The sequence below is a fragment of the Pseudorca crassidens genome, chromosome 14 (assembly GCF_039906515.1).
Source record: "Pseudorca crassidens isolate mPseCra1 chromosome 14, mPseCra1.hap1, whole genome shotgun sequence".
In the NCBI taxonomy this organism is placed as follows: Eukaryota; Metazoa; Chordata; class Mammalia; order Artiodactyla; family Delphinidae; genus Pseudorca; species Pseudorca crassidens.
Genome location: NC_090309.1, coordinates 9,824,022 through 9,849,202, shown reverse-complemented (window position 1 = coordinate 9,849,202; position 25,181 = coordinate 9,824,022). Strand labels below are relative to the sequence as shown.

The 25,181-nt window shown below is 50.6% G+C and overlaps 1 protein-coding gene across 4 annotated transcripts in view; it reads right to left on the bottom strand.

Annotated features, from left to right (window-relative positions):
• NEURL3 (neuralized E3 ubiquitin protein ligase 3) overlaps positions 1-25,181 on the bottom strand; it is a 95,955-nt gene that overhangs the window by 41,063 nt on the left and 29,711 nt on the right. For 2 of the 4 annotated variants that reach the window (XR_010934357.1, XM_067704303.1), the window contains exon 3: positions 13,895-14,072. The exons of 1 other annotated variant lie outside the window; for it this stretch is intronic. Coding sequence is in view for 1 of the 3 variants with exons in the window: in XM_067704303.1 (XP_067560404.1) it covers positions 13,933-14,072 (140 nt within the window). In the remaining 2 variants the exon portion in view is untranslated. Of the gene's footprint in view, positions 1-13,693; positions 13,781-13,894; positions 14,073-25,181 lie in introns of all 4 variants that reach the window. One more of the 4 variants, XR_010934356.1, reaches the window with a different exon arrangement.

Sequence of the window (25,181 nt, the reverse complement as noted above, 5' to 3'; positions counted from 1 at the left end):
AGCCAAGGCTTACAAAGGCCTCTTAGAAAAACGGGCTTGATGCCTTGTTTACAGGTGAGTAAGGAAGGTCCCTTCCCGAGGGGCCCAGGAACCTCAGGATACCTTGGGGACTTGAGAAGAGAGGATTACATCCAAATCTATAGGCACTGCAAAAGGGAAATCTGCTGGAGAGTTCCTAGACTGGCTTCCTAGCCACCAGAGGGTTTTAAAAGTTTAACCTGAGATTCCTTATGAAAAGTTCCAGCAGAGCAAACTCAAAACTGCTTATGTGGCCAATTATCATTCTTGCTGCACGTATGGAAACAATCAAGCCAAGTCTAACGAGACCAGGCTCATTGGGTAAAGAAGGATCTAAAGGGGGTAACCGTAGAGGAATTTTTATGTTTTAATGCAGGGGTCACCAACCCCCGGGCCACGGACCAGTAGCGGTCCGTGGCCTGTTAGGAACCGAGCCACACAGAAGGAGGTGAGTGGCAGCGGGCGAGCCAGCAAAGCTTCATCTGTATTTACAGCTGCTCCCCATCGCGCACATTATGGCCTGAACTCCTCCTCCTGTCAGATCAGCAGCCGCATTAGATTCTCATAGGAGCGCGAACCCTACTGTGAACTGCGCATGTGAGAAATCTAGGTTGCGCGCTCCTTATGAGAATCTAATGCCTGGTGATCTGAGGTGGAGCTGAGGCGGTGATGCTAGTGCTGGGGAGCGGCTGCAAATACAGATTATCATTAGCAGAGAGGTTTGACTGCACAGAGACCATAATAAATCGATTGCTTGCAGACACGTATCAAAACCCTATCAGTGGGGGCTTCCCTGGTGGTGCAGTGGTTAAGAATCCGCCTGCCAATGCAGGGGACACAGGTTCTCGCCCTGGTCCGGGAAGATCCCACATGCCGCGGAGCAACTAAGCCCGTGAGCCACGACTACTGAGTCCATGCGCCTAGAGCCCGCGCTCTGCAACAAAGAGAAGCCACCGCAATGAGAAGCCCATGCACCGCAACGAAGAGTAGCCCCCGCTCGCCACTACTAGAGAAGGTCTACGCGCAGCAATGAAGACCCAATGCAGCCAAAAATAAAATAAATAAAATAAATAAATTAAAAAAAAAAGAAAATTGTAAAAAAAAAAAACCAAACCCTATCAGTGAGTGGCAAGTGGAAACAAGCTCAGGTCTCCCACTGATTCTGCCTTATGGTGAGTTGTATATTTCATTATATATTACAATGTAATAATAATAGAAATAAAGTGCACAATAAATGTAATGCGCTTTAATCATTCTAAAACCATCCTCCCCCATCCCCCAGTCCGTGGAAAAATTGTCTTCCATGAAACCGGTCCCTGGTGTTAAAAAGGTTGGGGACCGCTGTTTTCATGGAAAACTAGAGCGCACCCTTGTGGATTCCACCTTGCACATTTTGCCAGTTCTAACCAAGTTCTTAATTTTTCTACTTTCCCCCAATATCCGGCTACAACTCTCCGAACTAACGTTTCCAATTTTTCTACCACCCTCCTGACCTGGCATCACTGAGAACTAAAACTGCCCTTTTCCCAAAGCCCTGCGAGCCAGGCTAGATGGCTTGATAGAAACTTCAAAGAAACCACCTTCACGCCTGCTGCTGTGGGGGCCACTCAGAAACCTCACCACATCACCACTGCCATCACCAAGGTCAATCACATTGAAGACCAAGAAATTCGTTGGATTGCCGCTCCCATCCTCGAGCCCAGCCTCTGGAAATCTCAACTGGCAACGGCCCATCCTTGACGGGTGATAAGCAGAGATGGAAGAGGCTCACCTCACACAATGCAGACCCTGATCCATTGGCTCTCCCTGACGGGAGATTTCTGAGAGCGATAGAGGTTCAACCCTCAAATCTTGTAGTGGCTGGGACCCCGATCATCACCATACTCTCACCTTTATTTCCCTGCCGCCAAGAGAGGTCCTGTCAAAAACTGGCTGAAGCAGCAGATTTCTATATAAACCCGTGAGTTCAAGTCCCACAGACTTATATACTCGTGGGTGAGGGTCCCACCTGTGGCTGCAGTCTCACAGACGACGTACAACTGGCTGGTTGCCAGGCTTGATCACCCCGGTGGGCAGACTGGTGCTGCAACAGACAGCCACAGGGGGCAGGGTGAACCAGCAATCCCTTTCTCTCTCTCTGTCTTTTCTGTTCCTCCTCCCTTTACTCCTCTCTTGGTCCTCATACCTACACTCCCGTCCCTTTCATCCTGGAGACTCCTTGTTTGTGTCACTAACTCTGGGGAGGGAATTCCGTGACCCCCTTTGTCTTTATGCTAGGCTTCAACCCATCCACACCTCCCCACCCCGATTTCTCGTTGTTAGCCCCCAGATTTATTTGTTAACATGGAAAACACTCAGGGAATCCCCAGAGATTCTCCTGTGTGTGGCATTCCTAACAGCTGGGGACAATTTAAATTAGACGGTTCAAAAAGGAATAGCTGATTTTCTTTTGCAACACAGCCTGGCCCCAATATGCCTTGGGTGACCAGGAGAAGTGGCCAGAGCATGAATCCCTTAACTTTACTTACTTAATTAATTTATTTAGGGCTGTGCTTGTGGCTTGCAGGATCTTAGGTCCCCGACCAGGGATTGAACCCAGGCCCCCTGCTCAGAGTGGAAGCTTGGACCGCCAGCGAAGTCCCCCAGATCCCTTCACTTTAACACCATTTCACAACTGGACCTATTTTATAAGCAGTCCCCAAAATGGGGAGAGGTCCCGTATGTGCAGGCCTTTATGAAGCTTTATCTATACCCCAATCCTAGGGATTTCTGTTGTGTGTAGCCTCTATTCCTGTGTCACCCCCAAAAGAGTCGGAGCCAGACCTTCTCACGGACCCCCCTCTTTCAACTGCCAACTACCCACTGGCACATTAAGCCTCCTTCTCAGGCCCCTGTTTCCTCCCCTCCACCATCATCTTCGGTCCCCGGGACCCCCAGCTTACCCTGTCAAATCAGAAACCCCAAAATTGGAGCCCCCAGTGCTTTCCCCAGTGGGGCTCCGATCAGGTTCAAAATGAGCACCCACTTCTGCCCCACAAGGCCTTTACCCCCTCCGGGAGGCAACTGATAAGAACAGAGGGATGACTAGAGTACATGTCCCCTTTTCGGTGGGGGACCTAGGAATCTGTAAGGAGGGGTTTGGGAGGGTCTCAGAGAACCCTGACGAGTTTAGGGATGAATTTATCAGTCTGGGGTTCTCCCTGACCTGGCAGGACATCATGGTTATTCTGGTCCACTGTTGCACCCTGGATGAAAAGGAGCGTGTACGGAAAAAGGCCGAGGAACACACAGATAGCCTACTGGCTACCAATCCGCACCAGCAAATTTATCAAGCAGGTGGCGACGCGTTTCCAGATCATGACTCACACTGGGGCTAGGAAGATCACGTAGGCCAGGCCAGGACGAGACATTACATTACTTGTCTATCAGAAGGAATGAAAAGGCATACGGTGAAGCCTGTAAATTATGAGAAGGTCCAAGAAGTGACACAGGAAAAAAGATGAACACTTGATGGTCTTCCTGAGCTGGGTGACAGAGGCATTTAGGAAGGACGCCAGTACAGACCCTGAGTCTGCAGAAGGGAGGTGGCTATCGGCTGTGTATCTATCACCTAGTCCGCTGCAGATACCAGGGCAAAATTACAAAAGCTTGAGGCTGGGCCCCAAACCCCACTGTCAACCTCGGCAGAGGAGGCCTTCAAGGTCTATAATCACCGAGACTTAACAGGAGGCCAAGAAGGAAAAGAGGCTACTGAAGAAAAGCAGAGCCTCGGGTCACCCTCGATGTGTCAGACAGGAGAAGTGAATTTCTTGTAGACACTGGAGCTGCCTGCTCTGCTCTGACTTGGCCAGCCGACCCCCTTTCCAACCAAGACTGTGCTGTGGCGGGAGTCGATGGACAGCCAAACGGAAGGCGATTTACATCCCCCCTTGCCTGCAGAGTCAGATCCATTATTTTTACTCACTCCTCTTTGTAAAGGCCAGAATGCCCTGTCACCCTCCTTGGAAGAGATCTGCTAAATAAATTAGGAGCTAGTATAGTCTTAGGACAGGGTGAAGTCCAAGAAGGTAGAGAATTCAAACAGAGAATGCATCTACTAGTAGCCCCAGATGACCCAACTGCTGGTCATCAAAATATTCCCCAAGACATCCCCCAAGAAATTACAGAGTAAGTAGATCCTGCAATTTGGGATAATTCAGTGCCAGGAAGGGCAAAACGTGTTCCCCCAATAGAAATAAGATTAAGGCCTGGGGAAAGGAACACCTGAAAATGACAGTATCCTTTAAAGCCTGAGGCTCTGAGGGGGATCCAACGCTACTCAGCAAATTCCTAGAACACACTCATTAGGCCCTGCCAATCCCCTCGCAACAGACCGATCTTCCCTGTTCACAAGCCTAACAGGGAATATCAGTTGAAGCAAGACTTACAAGAAGCAAATGAGGCCGTCAGCCCTATTCACCCATTGGTACCAAACCCATATACCCTCCTGGCCCAAACTGCAGACAGCACTCAGTAGTTCTCTCTGTTGGACCTCAAAGATGCGTCTTTCTGTATTTCCCCATATCCCGACTCTCAATACCTTTAAATAGAGGGACCCTGACACCCTGGAGGCTACCCAATATACTGGGACAGTGCTGCCACAGGGTTTTAGGGACAGGCCCCATCTTTTTGGAAACGTGTTAGCAAGGGAGCTGAGGGAACTGAGACTTGAAAAGGGAACTCTGCTATAATATGATGATTTATTAAGTAGTGAGACAAAGAAAGATTCATATCAGAATACTGTTAAGGTCCTCAATTTTCTGACAGAAAGGGGATATAAAATCTCTCCAACCAAGGCTCAGATCTCACAGCAACGGGTTCAGCGTTTAGGAAGTATTTTGACCCCAGGGGCACGAGCCCTGGCCATAGACTGAAGAACAGCAATGAGTGCATTACCATCTCTAACCACAAGGAGGCAGCTCTGAGGCTTTCTCAGGATGGCTGGGTTCTGACATATCTGGATTCCAAATTATGGCCTTATAGTCAGACCCCTATATGAGGATCTAAATGAAAAAGAAAGGGAGCCCCTTCAATGGAATAAGGACCAGCGGGCCTTTGAGACTCTAAAGACTGAGCTGAGCACAGCACCAGCAAGGGGGCTTCCACATTTGGACAAGCCCTTCACCCTGTATGTTCACGAGAGGTCAGGGACATCACTAGGAGTCCTGACCCGAAAGCTGGGACTGGATCAGAGACCAGTGGTTTACCTTTCATCACAGCTGAATTCAATAGCCCTGGGATGGCCAAGCTGCCTGCGGGCAGTAGAAGCCACAGCCCTGTTGGTTAATGAGTCTCCCAAGCTCACCCTGTGTTGACCCCTCATCAGGTACAATCTGTGCTGGAAGTCAAAGAACATCATTGGTTGACAGGGGGAAGGTTAACAAGATATCGGGCCCTCCTGATGGACACCCTGACACTACCTTAAAGGTGTGCCAAACGCTGAACCCAGCAACTCTGCTTCCAGGTGTCAGGAGTGCAGACTTACTGCATCAGTGTATAGAGACCAGAGAACAAACTTATTCCTGATCTTCTAGATGAGCCTCTTGACAGCCCTGAGGTCGGATGGTTTACTGATGGAAGCAGTTTTACAGAAACGGAAACCCAAAAGGTGGGGTATGCCTTAGTCTAGATGAAGTCATAGAAGCGGAGGGCCTGCCACCCCAGACATCGGCCCAGAGGGCCGAACTAATTGCAGAGATGACAGCTTTACAATTAGGGAAGGATAAGATATCAGGTATTTTTACTGACTCTAAATATGGGCTCCACATGCTCATGCTGCCATTTGGAAAGAAAGAGGAACGTTAACTGCTAAAAATTCTCCCATAGGGCTTCCCTGGTGGCGCAGTGGTTGAGAGTCCGCCTGCCGATGCAGGGGACACGGGTTCGTGCCCCGGTCCGGGAAGATCCCACATGCTGCAGAGCGGCTGGGCCCGTGAGCCATGGCCACTGAGCCTGCGTGTCCGGAGCTTGTGCTCCGCAACAGGAGAGGCCACAGCAGTGAGAGGCCCGCGTACCACAAAAAAAAAAAAAAAAAAAAAAAAAAATTCTCCCATAAAACAAAGATTGAATTCTTGACTTTTCAAAGCAGGGCAGCTCCCGACCCAGCTGGCAGTAATACACTCTAGGGACTATCAGAGGGATGGAGCTCTTGTGAGCCACCGGAAGAGAAAAGGTGTTTGAACTGCAAAACAGGCAGCTTGACTGCAGAAGCCTGAGCAAATTATGGCCCTAGTGATTGGCCCCCCCGAACTCCCTAGCCTCCCCCAGTGTTCCCCATAGAACAAGAAAATGCTGAGAAATAGGGCTATGAGAAGGAAGCACAGCCTGGTATTAAAAGGATAACAAGGTTCTAACCACTGAGGCCCAACAATGGAAACTTGTTAAGAGCTTACATGATGCCACCCACTATGGGAGGGATGCACCATGGGACTTAATGCAAAAGGAAAGGGGCTCAGGGAAGGGGCTCAAAAGGACAGTAAAACAAGCAACGCTTGCCTGGGATTTGTGTGCCGGTAATAACCCACAGGCCCATCCAATGCTCCCTTCGCTACTCAGGCCAGTTCAACGTCGAGGGACATACCTGGGGGAAGACTGGCAGTTCCTTCACAAATAAACCCTGGGGACCAAGTTCTTCTTAAAACCTGGAAAAAAGGGGTCTCCTGAAGACCAACTGTTGCCAAAGTAGAAGGGCCCCTATAAAGCAATTTCAGCCCCTCTCAGGGAGCGAGCAAGGGCACCTGTTACTTGTTTTCACTCCCTCGTGCTGCAGCATGAATCGCATTAAAGCCTTAGGCTCAGCTCCTCGTCTGGCCTCATCGATTTCTATTGATTAACGAACCCAGGTGGGTAACATTTTGATAGATACACGGATGTCTTGCTCTCCTGGCCCTGGGCTCCTCCTCTGGGTCTTAAAAGAGTGAGCACAGCTTCCTGCCTCACGGCTTGGCTCCCGGGAAGAAAATCCAAGGCGTTTGCACGGAGGTTGCAAACTGGCAACCCCCAGGCTGATTCTGGCCCATGGGCATGTTTTGATAGGTCTGCACTAGCGCAAGCAGTGAATAAATTTGCCATTAAAAAATTGGAAGGTTCTCCATATAAAGCTGGACTTCTAGCTTTTCTTTAAAAAAAAAAAAAGATTTGGTAACACTGGGCCCTGATTCTGGCAACAAGTGTGTGGAGCTGAGCAGTGGCTGCCCTCAGGGTCCCCACAGTCCCCATCACCCCTGGCTCCCTACCTGACATCCCCACTCAGCTGCACTGCCCACCTGGCCCTTGTGGCACCCGAGTTTGCTGCTACAGCTGGGGCCCCGGTTAGGACAGCAGCACCCACGATCCTGGAGGAGATGTCCCCCTGGGCAGAGGTTTCTAAGCCCTGTGGCCTCCCTGTCAGGCCACCCTGCCTGCCCAGCACTGAAGCCTGGCCCTGGCCAGAGGGTGGCAGTGCAGTGTATGGAATGGCATTCTGGGCTGAGGCCCATGGCCAAGGGTTCTCCACCTCTGTCCCTGGCTGGCAGTGGCCCAGGGCAGGCTCATTCTCACCCAGGGTGCAGCTTCCCCTCAGGTGAGGAATACTCACTGTTGGATTTTCCGAATCAGCTCTGAGGTATAATTGACATACAGTTCACTGCATATATTTATATCATGCAATTTGACAAATTCTGCCATACATATACGCCTGTAAAACTATTACCACCATCAAGATCATGAACATGGCAATTACTCCCCAAAGTTCCCTTCTGCCTCTCCTCACCCCTCACAGGTTTGTTTCCATTTTCTAGAAATTTTTGTCTGTTTTCTTTCACTTGCCGTTATTAGAGATTCATCCCTGTGGTTGTTTTTTTTCTTTTTGGTACGCGGGCCTCTCACTGTCGTGGCCTCTCCCGTTGCGGAGCACAGGCTCCGGACGCACAGGCTCAGTGGCCATGGCTCACGGGTCCAGCCGCTCCGCGGCACGTGGGGTCTTCCCAGACCGGGGCACGAACCCGTGTCCCCTGCACCGACAGGTGGACTCTCAACCACTGCACCACCAGGGAAGCCCTGGTTGCTTTTATAACAGTTTTATTTATTTATTTTTGCCCAGTATCATTCCCATGTGTGGATATACCTTAATGTGTAGATGGACCTGTGAGTTATTTCCAATTTGGGGCAATTACAAATGAAGCTGCTATGAGTATTCGTGCACAAGTCTCCGTGTGGGCATCTGCTTTCCTTCTCTGGAGTAAACAGTGAGGAGTGGAACGGCTGGACCTGACGTATGTCACTTTTAAACAAAACGCCAAACTGGTTCTGGTTCAAGATGGCCGCGTGGGAGGATCCTGAACTCACCCCCTCCCGTAGAAACACTGAATCTGCAGCCATATAGGGAACATTTTCTTCTGAGAGAAACCCAACTCCTACACATCGGATAAATGAGAAAAAAATTCCCTTGGAAGCCGGCAGGAAAGGCTGAGACGCAATCTTGTGATTACCCCGCTTCCTACACCGTAACCCACGAGCAGGAGGTCAAAACCCAGAGCTTGGGCTTCCCTGGTGGCGCAGTGGTTGAGAGTCCGCCTGCCGATGCAGGGGACGCGGGTTTGTGCCCCGATCCGGGAAGATCCCACATGCCGCGGAGCGGCTGGGCCCGTGAGCCATGGCCGCTGAGCCTGCGCGTCCGGAGCCTGTGCTCCGCAGCGGGAGAGGCCACAACAGTGAGAGGCCCGCGTACCGCAAAAAACAAAAACAAAAACAGAGCTTCTCCCTGAGGAGCGAAGGGCTTGAACCTCACACCTGGTGCCTCAACTTTTACGACCTGCCCCTGAGAGACAAGCCCCCCAAACATCTAGCTTTAAAAGCCCACGGGACTTATATCACAAGCCCTGCACGGTTATAGCAAACAGAGAAACGGTTCTGAAAGGGAGCATGTGGACTCACCAGCACTGAGGAGCAGAGCAGAGGCAGCGACTGAAAAGCGCCCAGACTTGCTGTGAAAGAGTCTTATCTGCTGGTCTTTAAAGCTTTGGCCTGAGGGGGCAGGCATCTAATTTAACACACCTGGGGCCAACAGAAACACTCCGCAAAGACGGAGGCAGGTGGGCGCCATCTCTGCGCTCTCCCGCTGCCTCTCTCCAGGTGACTCGCAGCTCCCGGAAAGGAGCCGGTATCCTTGTCTGGAGCCCTGGTCTTTGCAGCTTCTGCCCAGGGGCTGCCCCTTGACTGCCTGGCTCTAGCGGCCAGTAAGGCCACATCTTTTGTTTTCCGTTTCTCAGGGGTTACTGTCTTTCATTGTCTGCTGTCCAACATATTGAAAAACCATTCTTTTTTTTTTTTTTTTTTGCGGTATGCGGGCCTCTCCCTGCTGTGGCCTCTCCCATTGCGGAGCACAGGCTCCGGACACGCAGGCTCAGCGGCCATGGCTCACAGGCCCAGCCGCTCCGCGGCACGTGGGATCTTCCTGGACCGGGTCACAAACCTGTGTCCCCTGCATCGGCAGGCGGACTCTCAACCACTGCGCCACTAGGGAAGCCCCCCATTCTTTTATATATTGTGTCTTTTTTTCTTTTCAGTTGTTTCATCCAGGAGGGTAATCTAATCTAGTTCCTGTGACTCTTGGAAGCATGTAAGTCTCCACTGATTGGTTTTAATCAAGTCAACTAGACTTGCAAAGAAATGAGTTCAGGTACAGATGACTAGTGCTGTTGGTCACGGAAGCCTCCTGTGCTGGAAAACATGCCTCCGAAGCCTCCTTTTGCTCCCATCTCCAGTCACTGCCTCCTTGAAGTTCAATTTCAAGGGCTCAGTGATGTCAGTGTTTGAAATTCAGAAACGAATCTGCATAATAGCTAACAACAGCTAACCGTGGTTTGGCTTCATTCTGTTACCGACCTGGGTCCTCGGACTCTTTAATCAATAGAAATTGATGAGGCCAGACGAGGAACTCAGGCAAGGCTCTCCTGGGAACCTGTGCTGCAGCATGACGGAGCGAAAACAAGTCACAGGTGCCCCTGCTCGTTCCCTGAGGGTGAGGGGCGAGCTTAAATGGGGCGAGGGTAGGGGCGGATCTATGGGTGGGGCCAGAGGGGGGGCTTAGGTGATCGGCCCCTCCCCTTGGTGGTGCTGTTGAAACCAAGCAGAACCCTGTACCACCCCTCCCCCAAGCACAAAGGCCCCTCCCTGTCCCCTGCCTCCTGTTTGTAGAAAAGCTGAAGTCCATTCCCGAGTTGTTTTACAGATACCACAACTGCCACCAGAGGGAAAAAGTTATCTGCGTGATGACCAGACTATAGCCGTGACATAAGCCGTCCCAGCCTCAGCAATGCTGAATCCACTGCTGGCACAATTCCAAGAACTGGCCTCAAGAGAATGGCATTAACATTACCGCTCATAATAATCTGTATCTTTGTGGCCATCAAAATAATTGTAGCTGGCTCTGCCTGTATATGTAAGCAGGCAACTTAAACTGTCAACAAACAGATGCAACAGACCCATGTCCGCATCTTCCACTCTGAGAATATGGTGCCCTATGTCGGCAGGAAGAAAGTACAGAAGATGAACTATTGCCCCTAACCCCACAGACATGGAACAATGTCTGGCAAGTGGGCATTTGTAAGCAGCTCTTTTGCCCCTTTCCTGTTTGCCTATTTCTCTTCCCCTTAAACCTTAATTATAGAAATGAGATCACTAGGTAACCTTTAACCTAATTCCTGATTTATGCTCTATTCAGTGCACACAATGCCTTGCCTAACCTGTTGATTCTTTTCTTAGATTAAAAGAAGTAGGAATGGCTTCCCTGGTGGCGCAGTGGTTGAGAGTCCGCCTGCCGATGCAGGGGACACGGGTTCGTGCCCCGGTCCGGGAAGATCCCACGTGCCGCGGAGCGGCTGGGCCCGTGAGCCATGGCCACTGAGCCTGCACGTCCGGAGCCTGTGCCCCGCAACGGGAGTGGCCACAACAGTGAAAGGCCCGCATACCGCAAAAAAAAAAAAAAAAAAAGTAGCAATGAAGAATTAAGTAGTTAAAGGATGACTAGCTCTCTACCCTCAGCAGACCCCTTAGCAATCCTGGAGTCAGACCACACAGACAAGATAACATCTGAAGCAAGAGAAATCAGCCAGCCTGCATGCAATGGAAAACGACGCACAGCTTGACCTCCTGCCTTGATGATTCACGGAGATCCTTTCCCCCTTCTCCCTTTAAAAACTGTCACAGCTGAGCAGAATCTTGAGAGTTGGTTTTGGGGACACGAGTCAGTCTTCCCCCCAGATTGCCAGCTTTCTGGTTAAAGCAACTTTCCTTTCTACCAACACTTGCCTCGTGAGTACTGGCTTTCCAGTGGCGAGCAGCCTAACCTGAGTTTGGTAACACTGCACAGGAATCATGCCCAGGACCCTGCTTTTGCTCCCGGCACCTCAGAAGTGGCAGTTGGTTTGCGGCCTTTTTGCATCTTATTCTTCATAATTGCCCCAACCAGGCATGTGTACAGTTATTTTTAGTCCCTTATAGTTTCTTTGTACTCTGTTGCTTGAGATGTTTGTCCAGGTGCAAGCACTGCAGCAAAGGGTCCAAGGTCCTAGCCTATCTCATCTCTATGCCTGTTCTTAGAATTTTTTTTTAATTATTTATTTTATTTATTTATTTTTGGCTGCATTGGATCTTCGTTTGCTGCACGCTGGCTTTCTCTAGTTGCGGCTAGTGGGGGCTACTCTTCGTTGTGGTGCGTGGGCTTCTCATTGCGGCGGCTTCTCTTGTTGCGGAGCACAGGGTCTAGGTGTGCGGGCTCTAGAGCGCAGGCTCAGCAGTTGTGGTGCACGCGCTTAGTTGCTCCGCGGCATGTGGGATCTTCCCGGACCAGGGATCGAACCTGTGTCCCCTGCATTGGCAGGCGGATTCTCAACCACTGCACCACCAGGGAAGTCCCTGTTCTTAGAATTTTCACATTATTAACTTGTGAGCCCTCACACTATCCCCAGGGTTTAGGCCCTGCTATAATCTTTATTTTCATTTGAGAATGCTGAACCTCAGAAAGGCTAAGTAACACGGCTAAGTTACATGGCTGGCAATCCCAGATCTTCCACTTCCTAGCTGTGTGACCTTGGACACTTTCTTCACTGACCTCCGTGCCCTCAGCTGTAACAGGAAGATGCTAATAACCATATGTACATCACAGGACTGAGAGGACATGGCTGACTCAGTGTCTGGCTCATTGTAAGTGCTCAGGAAATGCTGGATATATTATTATTGCATATGGCTGCAGAATTAAACCATTAGGTGGACTGTTGGACTAAGGGGGCATCTGGACCGTCTGTTTCAAGGAGTCCTGCTGAGCCCTGCGACCTTAAGCAAGTCAGTGTTCCTCTTGATGAGACAGGCTGGGACCTGGGACTCTTTACTGGAGTACTTGCACCTGGACAAATGTCTCCTCCAGCAACAGAATACAAAGAAACGATAAGGGACTAAAAATAACTGCACCCACGTGCAGTTGTGGCAATGATGAATAATACCATGCAAAAGGCCAAAACCCAACTGCCTCTTGTGAGGTACGGGAAGCAAAATCAGGGAACTGCACGTGATCCCTGCACACAGCACCACCAAGGGGGTGGGCAGACCACCTAAGCCCCACCCACCTCAACAAGCCCCACCCACCAATCCACCCTCATCCCATTTAAAGGACCAGCTCACCCCACCCCCTCAACGAGTGAGCAAGGGCACCTGTTACTTGCTTTTGCTCCCTCGCGCTGCAGCATGAGTCTCAATAAATAAAGCCTGGCCAGAATTTCTCGTCTGGCCTCATCAATTTCTATTGATTAAGGAGTTCAAGGACCCGAGTCGGTAACAGGAGTACCTCCCTCCAGGACGTCAGGACCACCTTCTCTTTGTACCTTTTCACTCTCATTTCATTCCCATGCTCCTGAGGGCTCGTCACCCCCTCCCAAGCCCATAACGCAGTTCCCACCGCTCCCCTGTCATCTGAGTCCCTGGTTCCTGGGCCCTGTCGCCTTGGCTGCCCTTCCGGAGCAGCTTCTGCCGAGGGTTCTGCCTCACTACATCGGGTCCCTGGCCAGCTCCAGTGTCAGGCGTCCTTGCTGCCCAGTGCCGGGCACACAGCAGTGGCCTCCATAACAACCTTATGGAACGACCCAGTGGGCATGTGCACTGGGAGGTCAGGCCTTCCTGCCATCGCTGCCGGTTTAAGCCTCATGCACTCTGGGCCCCACCTCCCTGAGGCCCCTAACCTCCAGCTGGACACTTCCTCTGTAGCCAGAGCACCTGGCTTAGCACAGCCGCAGGGCAGGGACCCGGTGCTCCCCTGTGCACAGTAATGTCCAGCAGGCAGTCCGTAGGGTACGCTGTAGCGATCGGAAATTAATTGGATCACAGAAAGCACAGGCCTCCCTTAAGCCTATGGGAAAGGCAGTACCATTTGGGGTACGTAGCTGGGTGCCTGGGGAGCCTGGGGAGTGCTCCAACAATCCAGGGGTGTTCCTGGTGGCACTGCTAGGGGACTGGCTCTGGGCTGTTGTATCCCAGGAGCAGGATGCCAAGGAGGAGTGCCCGGCATACAAAGGACTTTGACCATATCTGACCCTGCGGTGAGGGTAGGGTGGGGGAGGGAACCCGGTTCCAGAAAGGAAAATGCCATGGCCTGGCTGTCACTCACGCAGGGCCTGCCCTTCTTCCTCCCCACACTCCTCTGGACTGCTGCCTTGACCAAGAGCTGCTGCTGCGGACCATGGACGCAAGCGTGCTGAGAATGGGAGGAGAGGGGGTTTCACTTCCGCCCAACCTGCACCCCCAGCTCCCTTGGGTGGGTAATGCACCCATCTCCAGGGGCAAACACGCATTCCTTGGAGGTGCCCACCTGGGACCATGCTGCTGGCTGTGAGGGATGAGGGTCTCTTATAAGAAGAGGAGTTCTCTCTCTGTCTCTCTCTCTCTCACAGTGAGATTCTGTAAGTGCTGGAGTCTGCAAGCCAGGAACCAGGTCCACACAAGAGACTGACCGCAACGCTCTGATCTTGGACTTCCAGCCTCCAAAACTGAAAGAAAATAAATTTCTGTCATTTAAGCCATCCAGTCTGTGGCATTTTGTTATGGCAGCCTGAGCAGACTAAGACATATCAAATTATATGTGTCCCAGGAATTCAAAGATAGTTTGACATTAGACAGCCATGCCCTGTCAGTCACCCATGACCAGACCAGGGCCCTGAGCCTCGGGGACGCCTCTGCCAGCCTCTCTGCAGGGACAAGGAGACGTTCCCCCAGGGGCCAGTCCCTGGATGCTGGAAGTTCAAGATCGAACAGCCTCATGCCTTCTGCCAGGTCCTTGCAGACCTCTGCTCTGCATGCATCCTCCGAGGAGGACCGTGTTGCCAGAGGACACGCCCCTGTGCCAGGGGCCCCTGTTTGCAGGGTGGCCGCTGTGCGACAACGAGTGGGCTGGGTGTTCACATACATGTCTGTGGACCCCTCATGATGCAGGATGGAGCAGAGACTGGGCCATGGCCAAGGGTGCCAGTAAGGAAATCCGAGCAATCCAAGAATCCTGGATTGGACCCGGCCTTCCAGGCTGGCTGAAGGCGTATTTGTCAAGGTTGGAGAAGAAGAACGTACTTCAATTAGCTAGACGTAGACTTTCCATACCGAGACCTAGGAGGCATGGGTCTGAGTCCCACAGATGTTAGGAGCAGGGCTGAGCCCAGGACACCAGTGAGTAGCTCAGGCAAGTTCCAGCCCCTTTCTGCACCCCCGTGTCCTCATCTGTAAGTGGGGGTAATAAGAGGACCGATGTGTTGAGAAGATTGCGTTCATCTTCATAAAGCGCTTTGCACTGTGCTGGGCGCGGAGCAGGCTCTTGGTGACCGTCTGCTGTTATTATCACAGTGGAACCTGTAACCAGCCCGACACCCAGCTTCCAGGGACTGCACTGGTGGGTATGGGACACTGCCAGCCCAGGTTCCAGAAAAGTCTGCATGTGGGAAAGCTGAGGGGAGGTGGGCACAGCGAGGTGGGTTGGGGCCAGCACTTGGACAGTGAGGAAAACATAGGAAAGTGAAGATTTAATAGGAATTTTTACTTCCTGCCCTTATCCCTCATGGCGGGATGGTGGCGGAGATTTCCTTTCTCTGAAATGACAGCCTCAGTGATGCAGTGGTCCCAGTGCATTGCTCAGAGGCACCTAACCCCCAACACAGGGAGCCGCTGCCACCTGGGGGCTCAGAGGATGTGAAAGGAGAGGCACGTGTCCCCTGGGCCACGACAGTCCTCCCCAAAGCGCCCGCTAATACAACATTTACAGCCTCTGAAGGAGATGCTTCCAAAAGGTGTTCTGTACCAATAAATAGAGTGAACTCTCCTTGTTTGTAGTAGTTCTAAAGTCACGTGGCCAACGCCGCCTCGACAGGAAGTCAGGTTCCTGCGAGCCTCTGGCTGCAGTGGTCACCTTGTCTGATGTGTGTTTCTGTTTACAGACATCATGTCTAATACATGGTTGATTGATTAACACTGGACTCCCGGCCAGCTGCGCTGTAACTCACGTCTGACTGAAGATTATCTCACGTGTATTTCCTCTGGGAGGCACACCCGGGCCTTCCCGAGCTTAGGAGCACCAGGTGGCACTTTCCACAGTGAAATCATCAACAAAAAGCACAAAAATGCAAAGAAGAAAAACGTAGCCCCAAATAGACCCTGAAAAGGACGCTTGTTTACAGTATGAGCTGAAACAGGAAGGCAGGGCGCTGCCTGTTCAAACTCAAGCTGGGAACACACCCAACAAATGTCCGCCACACGCACGCGCCCTTAAAGGGATCTTCGGGGAGCACCCAGGGCCCACGTGAGTTTTCCACTCCCACTGGGCCTGGAGGTGAGGACACAGCCCCCCCGCCCCCCAGGAGTGGGGCTTTTCGTACCCCATCCAGGACATGGTTGGCCTGCGGGAGACCAGGGAGGGCCAGGCATGGCTGCGATGAAGACAGGATCATTCCCGAGGGAAACTAGACTTGAGGATATGGGGAAGGGGAAGGGGAAGCTGTGACAAAGCGAGAGAGAGGCATGGACATATATACACTACCAAACGTGAGGCAGATAGCTAGTGGGAAGCAGCCGCATAGCACAGGGAGATCAGCTCGGTGCTTTGTGACCACATAGAGGGGTGGGATAGGGAGGGTGGGAGGGAGACGCAAGAGGGAGGAGATATGGGGACATATGAATATGTGTAGCTGATTCACTTTGTTATAAAGCAGAAACTAACACACCATTGTAAAGCAATTATACTCCAATAAAGATGTTAAAGGAAAAAAAAAAAAGAGCAGGAAGGGAGTCCAGGCTTCCGGAGGGAGCACAAACGCGGGGTACAGCTGCGGAAGGGAAGACAGTGCGGTGTTGGCAGAGGAAAGGACAGATGGGGGGGGATGCAGCAGAGCACAGAAAGAGCCCCGTCCCTGCAGGAAACTGACAGATAATCACGTGTTTTGTACCCGCTCTCCTGGGTCAGCCAGAGCCTACGGAGGCACAGGAACCAAGGCTGGGGGTCCTAGAGGCAAGGTTGGGACCTGGGGTCTAGCTGGTTCTCTGCGGGGGTGAAGAGGATGCTTCACTGATGGAAATTCCTCAGGATTCGTCCCCTCTCTTGGCTCAGGTGACTTGCGCACTGAGCACCCTCCTGGCTCCTAACTCACCTTCCCAGGTTCTCTGCTTGATACCGAGGGGGTTCTCAGTGGGGGGACAAGCGCAGAAAGACATGCGCTTCCCCTGAAAGTTAACACCTGGCCAGCTGGCTTACAGGTCCTGTGTGACTGACCAGCCTGGATTCCCCGACCCAACGGATGGTGGGCAAGGCTGTGGGCTGGGTGACTCCTGGGGGGCCTTGAAGGGGGTCAAGGGAGGGCAGGGCTCACCTATGGCAGTGGGCTCAGAAAGTCCCTGGAGAGCTCCCTGCTCCAGCACCCACGCTGCTGGCCCAGCCCTCTCTCAGGAGCCCAGCCTGCGCCATCTCTGGGCACCCGGTGGAGGACCTCCCCTCCTGCAGCAGCTGGGCTCTTTCATCCGGGGCTGGAAGAGCTCCCTGGAGGTTGAGGAGCTGAGGGTTTCCTGGAGGAGAAGGGCCAGAGAGGGGACACATGAGCCCCTGCCTCTGCGCTGGGGTGCCAGGAGCCAGCAGGAGCCCTGGGGAGGTGCCGAGACACCACAGCTGCGATCAGCTTCCTGGTAAATGGCCACATGCCCTTAGGCAAGTCCCTCTCCTCCCTGGGCCTCAGTTTCCTCATCTGTCAAATGGCCCAGGCTCCAAGCCCAGCCCCAAATTGTCCCCATTCCTGCCTCTTGGGGAGGGGGCAGACCCCTCGTCTCCATAATCCCAGCTTAGAATGAAAGAACTCAAGAGCAGAGGGGCCCTTACGTGCCTCTCCCCTGGTGCTGTCACCCCTTCCTTTGATACATGGGACGTGGGTCTCTGAGGTACGATATACAAGACGAGGGTCAGACAGGGCTCCTCTCCACACTGAACTAAATGACCCTCTGGGGGTGCTCCTGCCTGGTGGGTTGGTAGAAGTGTGGACATCGTCGGAGTGCGCTGGGCAACGGGCTTACTTCACCACTCTTCAGGCTTATCTTAAACTCCAGGCTCCAGAACTGCTGGGGAAACCGAGGAATCAGGAAGACATGACTTTCTGAGTTTTTTAATGCATATAAGCACATACAAATATAGCGTCTTACTTTTCTTCTTAATACTCCGTTCTATACCTTGGAGACATTTTCTTGTGTGTAAACACACGTATATTTTGGACCTTCTGATGTGGTTCTAATTTCTCTTTTCTCAGTTTAAGGCAAGTGAAGCACAGCCCAACTTTGCATCTCACGGTCACCAGAACATCTGGGGGCGTGTTGAACAGGGAATGTTCCCGAAGCGAGTTGTGGGAACGCCGATGCACACTCTTTGATCCAAGTACACCTCCCTCTCCCCCAAGTGCATATACTAAGGAAGCAAATCCCCAGACAGAAAAAGATTTCTGCACAAAGAAGGCTAATTGCAAGAGTGGTAGACAGCTGCTCACTGCAATGCAAATCCAAATACTGGAAAACTGGCAACAGCCTTAAATTTCAACAAATATTTGGGAAGGATCAATGGAAGATACACAGACCGCTGTTCTTTTAGCTCAAGGCCAGCCAAACCCCAGTAATGCTGGTCATACCAACCCTGGAGAATTTAAAGTTCATGGTCAAATTCAAACATAAGAGACACACATTCAGGGTCCCGCGGTTACCCCTGCAGAGCTGCACCTCTGAGTCTCTCCAGGCACACGCCCTGGCCCTATCTGCCATATTCCCGGAACATGAGATGTTCAGAAACATTTGCCTGGGACTTCCCTGGTGGTCCAGTGGTTAAGACTCCGTGCTCCCAATGCAGGGGGTCCGGCTTCGATCTCTGGTCAGGGAACTACATCCTGCATGCCACAACTAAAGATCCCCCGTGCTGCAACTAAAGATCCCACACGCGGCAACAAAGCTCTTGCATGCTGCAGTTAAGAGTAAGCACAGGGCTGCCCCGGTGGCGCAGTGGTTGAGAGTCCGCCTGCCGATGCAGGGGACACGGGTTCGTGCCCCGGTCCGGGAAGATCCCACATGCCGCGGAGTGGCTGGGCCTGTGAGCCATGGCCACTGAGTCTGCGCGTCCGGAGCCTGCGCTCCGCAACAGGAGAGGCCACAACAGTGAGATCCCCGCGTACCGCAAAAAAAAAAAAAAAAAAAAAGAGTAAGCACAGCCAAATAAATAAATAAATACTAAAAAAAAAATTTGCCTAATGAATGGAGCCCCCGGTGCCCATAAGTTCATAGCCCTTTATTAAGTCCCGTGGGAGAAAGCGCTCTTGCCATCAGGCCCCGGAAAACCTGACTTTCTCTCCAGCACCCAGGTTGTTTACTGTGTGGTTGCTGAACTTACCGGTGCCGGGGATCCCAGGGCTCGCTGTGCGGAAGTGGGGTGACCTTAGGAAGCAGAAGGAAGCAGAAGAGGGGAGGCCACACCACTGCTGGGGTGGGGACAGAGCGAAGTGTGGTGCTCCAAGGACAAAGGACGTCCCTTCCTGAAAAAGTTTCAGCAGTACACCCCCCTACCAGACTCTTAATCGCCCTCCCTACCATGTTACCATGGTTACGAAATTCCTGAGTCCACCTGGGCGATGGGACCTGTCCCAAACAAGGAAAGGCATCTGCCCTGTCCCACTCCCACCCTATAGAAGGAAGGTATATGTGCCTTAACCAATCAGTAAAAGCAATTTTCACCTCAGACCATTCCTTTGTTTTCTGGCTATAGAAAGTGATCAATAGCACAGGTTCGGGCTCGACTCTCCCAGACTACTAGGAAGTTGGCCCTCTGTTCCGGCAGCGACCCTTCCCTCTAATAAATTCTATCTTCTTTACATTCTGCCTTATGTCTGGAAATTCTTTTCCAACCCGCATTTGGACCACGACAAATGGTCGTGGAAGGACCCACCGCTGTTCTGAGTGAGGGAGGTGGGAGCATACGCGATTGTTACCTGGAGGGTGGAGAGGGGCGAGTGCAGCCAGCCTTTTCACTGGGGAGGGAAGGAGGGTGGCTTATTCTTACCCTGTGGGCTGGGAGGGAGAAGGCAGGTGGTTAGGTGGGTATGAGGGGAGGGAACATTCACCACTGCTGGGGGGCAGGACTCCCCTTTTCTCTGGGGCAGATGAGGGCACTCACCATGCCCCGACCTCCACCCCCCAGGCAGCCTGGAGTGAGCGGGAGGGTCGTGAGACCTTGAGCTGTACGGGGTGTGGGGTCCAACAGGCGGTGCAGGGCTCCATCGCCATCAACTAATACTCAGGAAGCGCTGTCAGCTCTCTGACAACAGGGCGCCTCCTGGGCGGTCTCGCTCTGACCCCCTCAGGTGCTGTCCCCGAGTGGCCACCTGCTCCGTCCTCCCCTCCCAGCGCCCACCCACCTCCAGGGCTGCCCCACAGTCCAGGATGAGCTGGTGGCCTCACCAGCAGGGTGCTCTGATGCAAAGGTCCTGGTGTCGCGTAAGCAGACATTCAGCAGAGATCCCCAAATGCAGAAGGGGGGACAGCTCTCAGGGGGAGGGCCTTTCCTGGTCCCAGGGGGGCCGTGTGACTGCGATGATTCCCTGGTGTCCGGCTCTGCCCAGCTCCCCTTCCCTGGCCCTCCTTAGCTCAGAGCTCTCTCTGATCTCTTCAGTTCCCAGACCACAGTCACGCAGACCCCTTCCCCGGACACTCCCCTGTGCCATGGTTTTGCAGGGCTACTGAACACCCCAGTTGCTGTCTTGTCCCCTGGAGAGCCTGTGAACTCTGTTAGGACAGGACCTCAGAGTGGCCATCTCAGGACTACGCACCTTGCATACAGTAGGTGCTCACTGCAGGCCAGTGAGTGTGATGCGCCCACACTGGGGGCCGGCAGGTGTGGACGAGCACTGTCTCCACCCTCCTCTGTGACTGGCCCCCAGGGATGGGCTGGGCCAGGCCAGCAGGGTCGTCTCTGTTCTCAGCCCTGAGGGCCCCGGTACCCAAGTTACAGGTGAGAGTGGGGTTGCAGGAAGCTGAGAAGACTCAGCTGCCATCCCGAACCTAGAGGCTCATTCCCTGCACAAATTTGGGATCAGGGACCCCTTGGGCAGGGGAGCCTGGCCCTCGAGACTTCTGACTCTGGCCTCTGCCCCGGGGGACCTTTGAGGGCCTCGGGGGGCACAGCTGGGCTTCCAGACCCTCCTCCTCCTCAGGGAGGTGTGCACCCCAGGCTGCCGCTCTGGGAATGAAACCCATGCACACTCACATACCCTCTGAACACTTGCACACTCACAGTGCTCACATTCATCCCCACTCACACACTCACATTTACACGGTGCTCACATACACTATGTGATCACACTGTACACACTCGGGGACACAGACATTCTCACACACACACACACACACCAGCTTTACTGAGATATAATTGACATGTCATCTTCTGTAAGTTTAAGGCGTACAATGCGATGATTTGATACACGCATATACTGTGAAATGTTCACCAAAACAGGGTCAGTTAACACCTCCTTTACCTCATATAATTACCATGTTGTTGTTTTTACAGTGAGAACACTAAAACTCTAGTCTCATGGCAACTTTCAAGCACACGATACAATGTTGTACATTAGATCCTGGAACTCATTCATCTCATAACTGCAAGTTTGTACTCTTTGACCAACAACTCCCCACCTGCCCCTGGCAACCACCATTTCACTTCCTGTTTCTATGAGTTCAATATTTTTGATTCCATATATGAGATCATACAGTAGTATCTGTCTTTCTCTAATTTATTTCACTTAGTTCATTCCTCAAGGTCCACCCACATTGTAGCAAACGGCAGGATTTCCTTCTTTCTCATGACTGAATAATGTCCCATGGTGTATATGCACCACATCTTCATCCATTCACCTGGCCATGGACACTTAGATTGTTTCCATGTCTCGGCTATTGTGAAAAATGCTGTAGCGAACACGGGAGTGGAGATATCCCTTTGAGATAGTGATTTCATCTCTTTCAGATATATATGCAGAAGTGGGATGGCTGGATCACAGGGAAGCTCTATTTTTAATTTTTTGAGGAACCTCCATACGGTTTTCCATAGTGGCTGCACCGAATTACATTCCCACCAACAATGCACAACGGTTTCCTTTTCTCCACATCCTTATCAGCGTTCGTTATTTGTGGTCTTTTTAATGATAGCCATTCTAACAGGTGTGAGGTGATTATCTCACTGCGGTTTTAACGTGCATTTCCCTGATTAACGATGTTGAGCACCTTTTCATGTATCTGCTGTCTATGTACATGCCTTCTTTGAAAAGAGGTCAAGTTCTCTGCCCATTTTTTAACCAGACTTTTTTTTTTCCTATGGAGTTGTATGAGTTCTTTGTATATTTTGGATGTTAACCCCTCATCGGATATATAATTTACCAACGTTTTCTCCCATTTAGTAGGTTGCCTTTTCATTTTGTTAATTGTTCCTTTAGCTGTGTAGAAACTTTCTAGTTTGATGCAGTCCCACTTGTTGATTACTGGTTTTGTTCCTTGGGCTTCTGATGTCATATCCCCCCCGCAAAAAAAAAAAAAAAAAAAAAAAATCATTGCCAAGACTGATGTCAAGGGGTTTTTTCTCTATGTTTCTTCTAGAAATGTTATGGGCTCAGGTTTTACGTTTAAGTCCTTAATCCATTTTGAGTTAATTTTTGTGAGTGGTGTAAGACAGGGACCTGATTTCATTTTTTGCATATGCTGTATATCCAGTCTTCCCAACACCATTTACTGAAGAGACTCTCTCTTCCCCATTGAGTGTTCTTGGCTCCCTTGCCAAATATTGACAATATAGGTGTGGCTTTGATTCTGGGCTCTCGGTACTGTTCTGTTTGCCCACGTGTGTTTTTTGTTTTGGGGGGTTTTGTTTTGTATTTTCCTAGAAAATAATGCAATTCATCTAGGTTTTCTGTTTGATTGGTACTGAGTTGTACAAAGTAGTCTCTTTTGATTTTTCAAATTTTCTGTTTCATTGGTTCCCACCTCATTTTTATTTCTTTTTTGTTTCTTATTGTGCTTCCTACCTTTATTAGATTAACTACTGGTTTATATAGTTTGTTGATTTCTTTTTACAAAGAACCAGCTTTTTGGTTTATTAGTTTCTACTATTTTTCTGTTATCTACTTCATTCCTTTTGCTTTTAACTTTATTTCCTTCCTTGTTCCTTCTTCTACTTTGTTGCTCTTTTCTAATTTTTAGAATGGGAGCTCAATTTATTTGTTTTCATTATTTGATTTTATTTTTGTTGCTGCTGCTCAAGGATTTAAGGCTACATATTTTCTGTGATCACTTGTTTAACTATCCTCTATTGATTTTGTGTTTTCATTATGATTCTTTTTTAGAAATTCTGCAATTAAAACTTTTCCCCTTTCATCCCAAGAGCTGTTTAATAGAGGATTTTTAAATTTCCAAGTCGAATTTCTAGTTTTAGAAAGAGCAGAGGAGCAAAACACAGAGATGAAGAAGTTTGCTCCACTTCAGGCTTCCGGAAGTTTTAATTTTGAACGAAATTGAAAAGTTTTATTATTTCTTGAAACTGCATTTTTTAAATTTCCAATATAATGGGACAATTTGTATATTATCTAAGAGTGATCAGAAGAGCTATGGGAATTACCCGAAGTTGCATCCAAGGGCAAGAAAGCAGTAAATGTACCGAGCAAACTAATGGAAAGTGATGAGGAACAATAAAATCGATTTGTGATTGCATCTTGACTTTCCTTAGCTCATTTTTTTCCCCAACTTGGAAGTTTTCTTTTCCCTCAGCATTATTGAGATATAAGTGACATATAATATTGTGTAAGTTTAAGGTATACAACATGTTGATTTGATATATACTGCAAAATGATTACCACCGTAGTGTTACCTGACACCCGCATCACGTCCATTAATTACCTTTTATTTTTGTGGTGAGAACATTTAAGGCCTACTCTCTTAGCAACTTTCAAGTATATAATAGTTTTTTGGTTGTTTTTTTTTTTTGTCCACACCATGCGGCATGCAGGATCCTAGTTCCCTGACCAGGGACTGAACCCGTGCCCCCCACAGTGGAAGTGCAGAGCCCTAACCACTTGACTGCCAGGGAAGTCCCTTATAATACAGTATTAGTAACTATAATCACTATGCTGTACATTAAATCCTCAAAGCATTCATTTTATAACTGTAAGTTTATACTCTTTGATCAACATCATCCCCCACCCGGCCAGCCCCTGACAACCATTATTCTACTCTGTCTCTTTGAGTTCACCATTTTTAGAGTACGCATATAAGTGAGATAATACAGTATTTGTCTTCCTCTAACTTATTTCACTCAGCATAATGCCTCAAAGTCCATGCATGTTGTCACAAACAGTAGGATGTCCTTCTTTCTCATGACTGAATATATTCTATTATATATAACTATATATCTATACTGATCTCACATTTTTTAAATCCATGGTACTTTGTGCCAGTACCATACTGTTTTGATTACTATAGCTTTGTAATATAGTTTGAAATCAGGAAGTGTGATGCCTCCAGCTCTGTTCTTTCTTAAGACTGCACACTTCCTCTTTTTGACAAGTTGCATGTCCAGCTGTGGTCCATACAGAGCTGGGACACAGGAAGGCCGGCTGGTAGCTGGCCAGGCTAGACTCAGAGGCTCTGCTGTGGACTTGGGCTCTCTAAACCTCCCTCCTTTCCAGCTCTCTACAACACCAGCTGGATAGTTACTAAGGGAGCATCTCAGCTCCTAGAGGCAGAATCTGGGGCTCAGTTACTCAAAGTGTAGGTGGAGGCCCCCGTACAACAGAAACACCTGAGAAGCTTTAAAAATGCAGATTTGCAGGCCAGGCCATGGCCCACCAAATCATTCCGCAGATCATTCCTGATTGCTTTCTATGCCAGGCACTGTCTTGGGGCTGAGGAGTCAGCCACGAATTAAACAGAAAAAAATCCTTACCCTCCCGGAACACACTTTAGATGGAGGAGACCCCGGTGGTGAGGCCTGGAACTCTGCATTTTTACAAACACCCTCCAGAAATTCCAAGGTCTGCTGTACTTTGAGAGCCAGTGGCATAAGGCTCTGACCACCTCCCCCCATCCCTGCTTGGGGCACTCGAGACCCTTTCCCATCAAACAAAGGAGCTCCACTTGGCTTCTCTCTGGTTCCTGAGTCTCAGCCAGTGGTATCAGAACACTGAGTGAAGGGCTTGCCACCAGGAAGGACCTGCCAGAGGTCTGGAGCAGGCCCTGCAGGTAGAAAAGGAACAAGAGGGGACTTCCCAGGTGGTCCAGTGGTTAAGACTCCACACTTCCACCATAGGGGGAGCAGGTTCGATCCCTGGTCCGGGAACAACTACGTTGCTGCATGCCGTGTGGTGTGGCCAAAGAAAAGAAAAGAAAGAAATGGAACAAGAAGGTCCAGAGACAAGCACAGACCCTCCTCAGAAGCCCCTGGAAGTGGTCCTCCACACCTGTGTGGGTCATGCCCACACAGAGTCTTCCCAGGCCCTGTCCTCCCGGAGCCCTCGGGGGGGAAGCCAGCTGAGCCTGCCCCATCACACACAGCCCTGGGCACACACCTG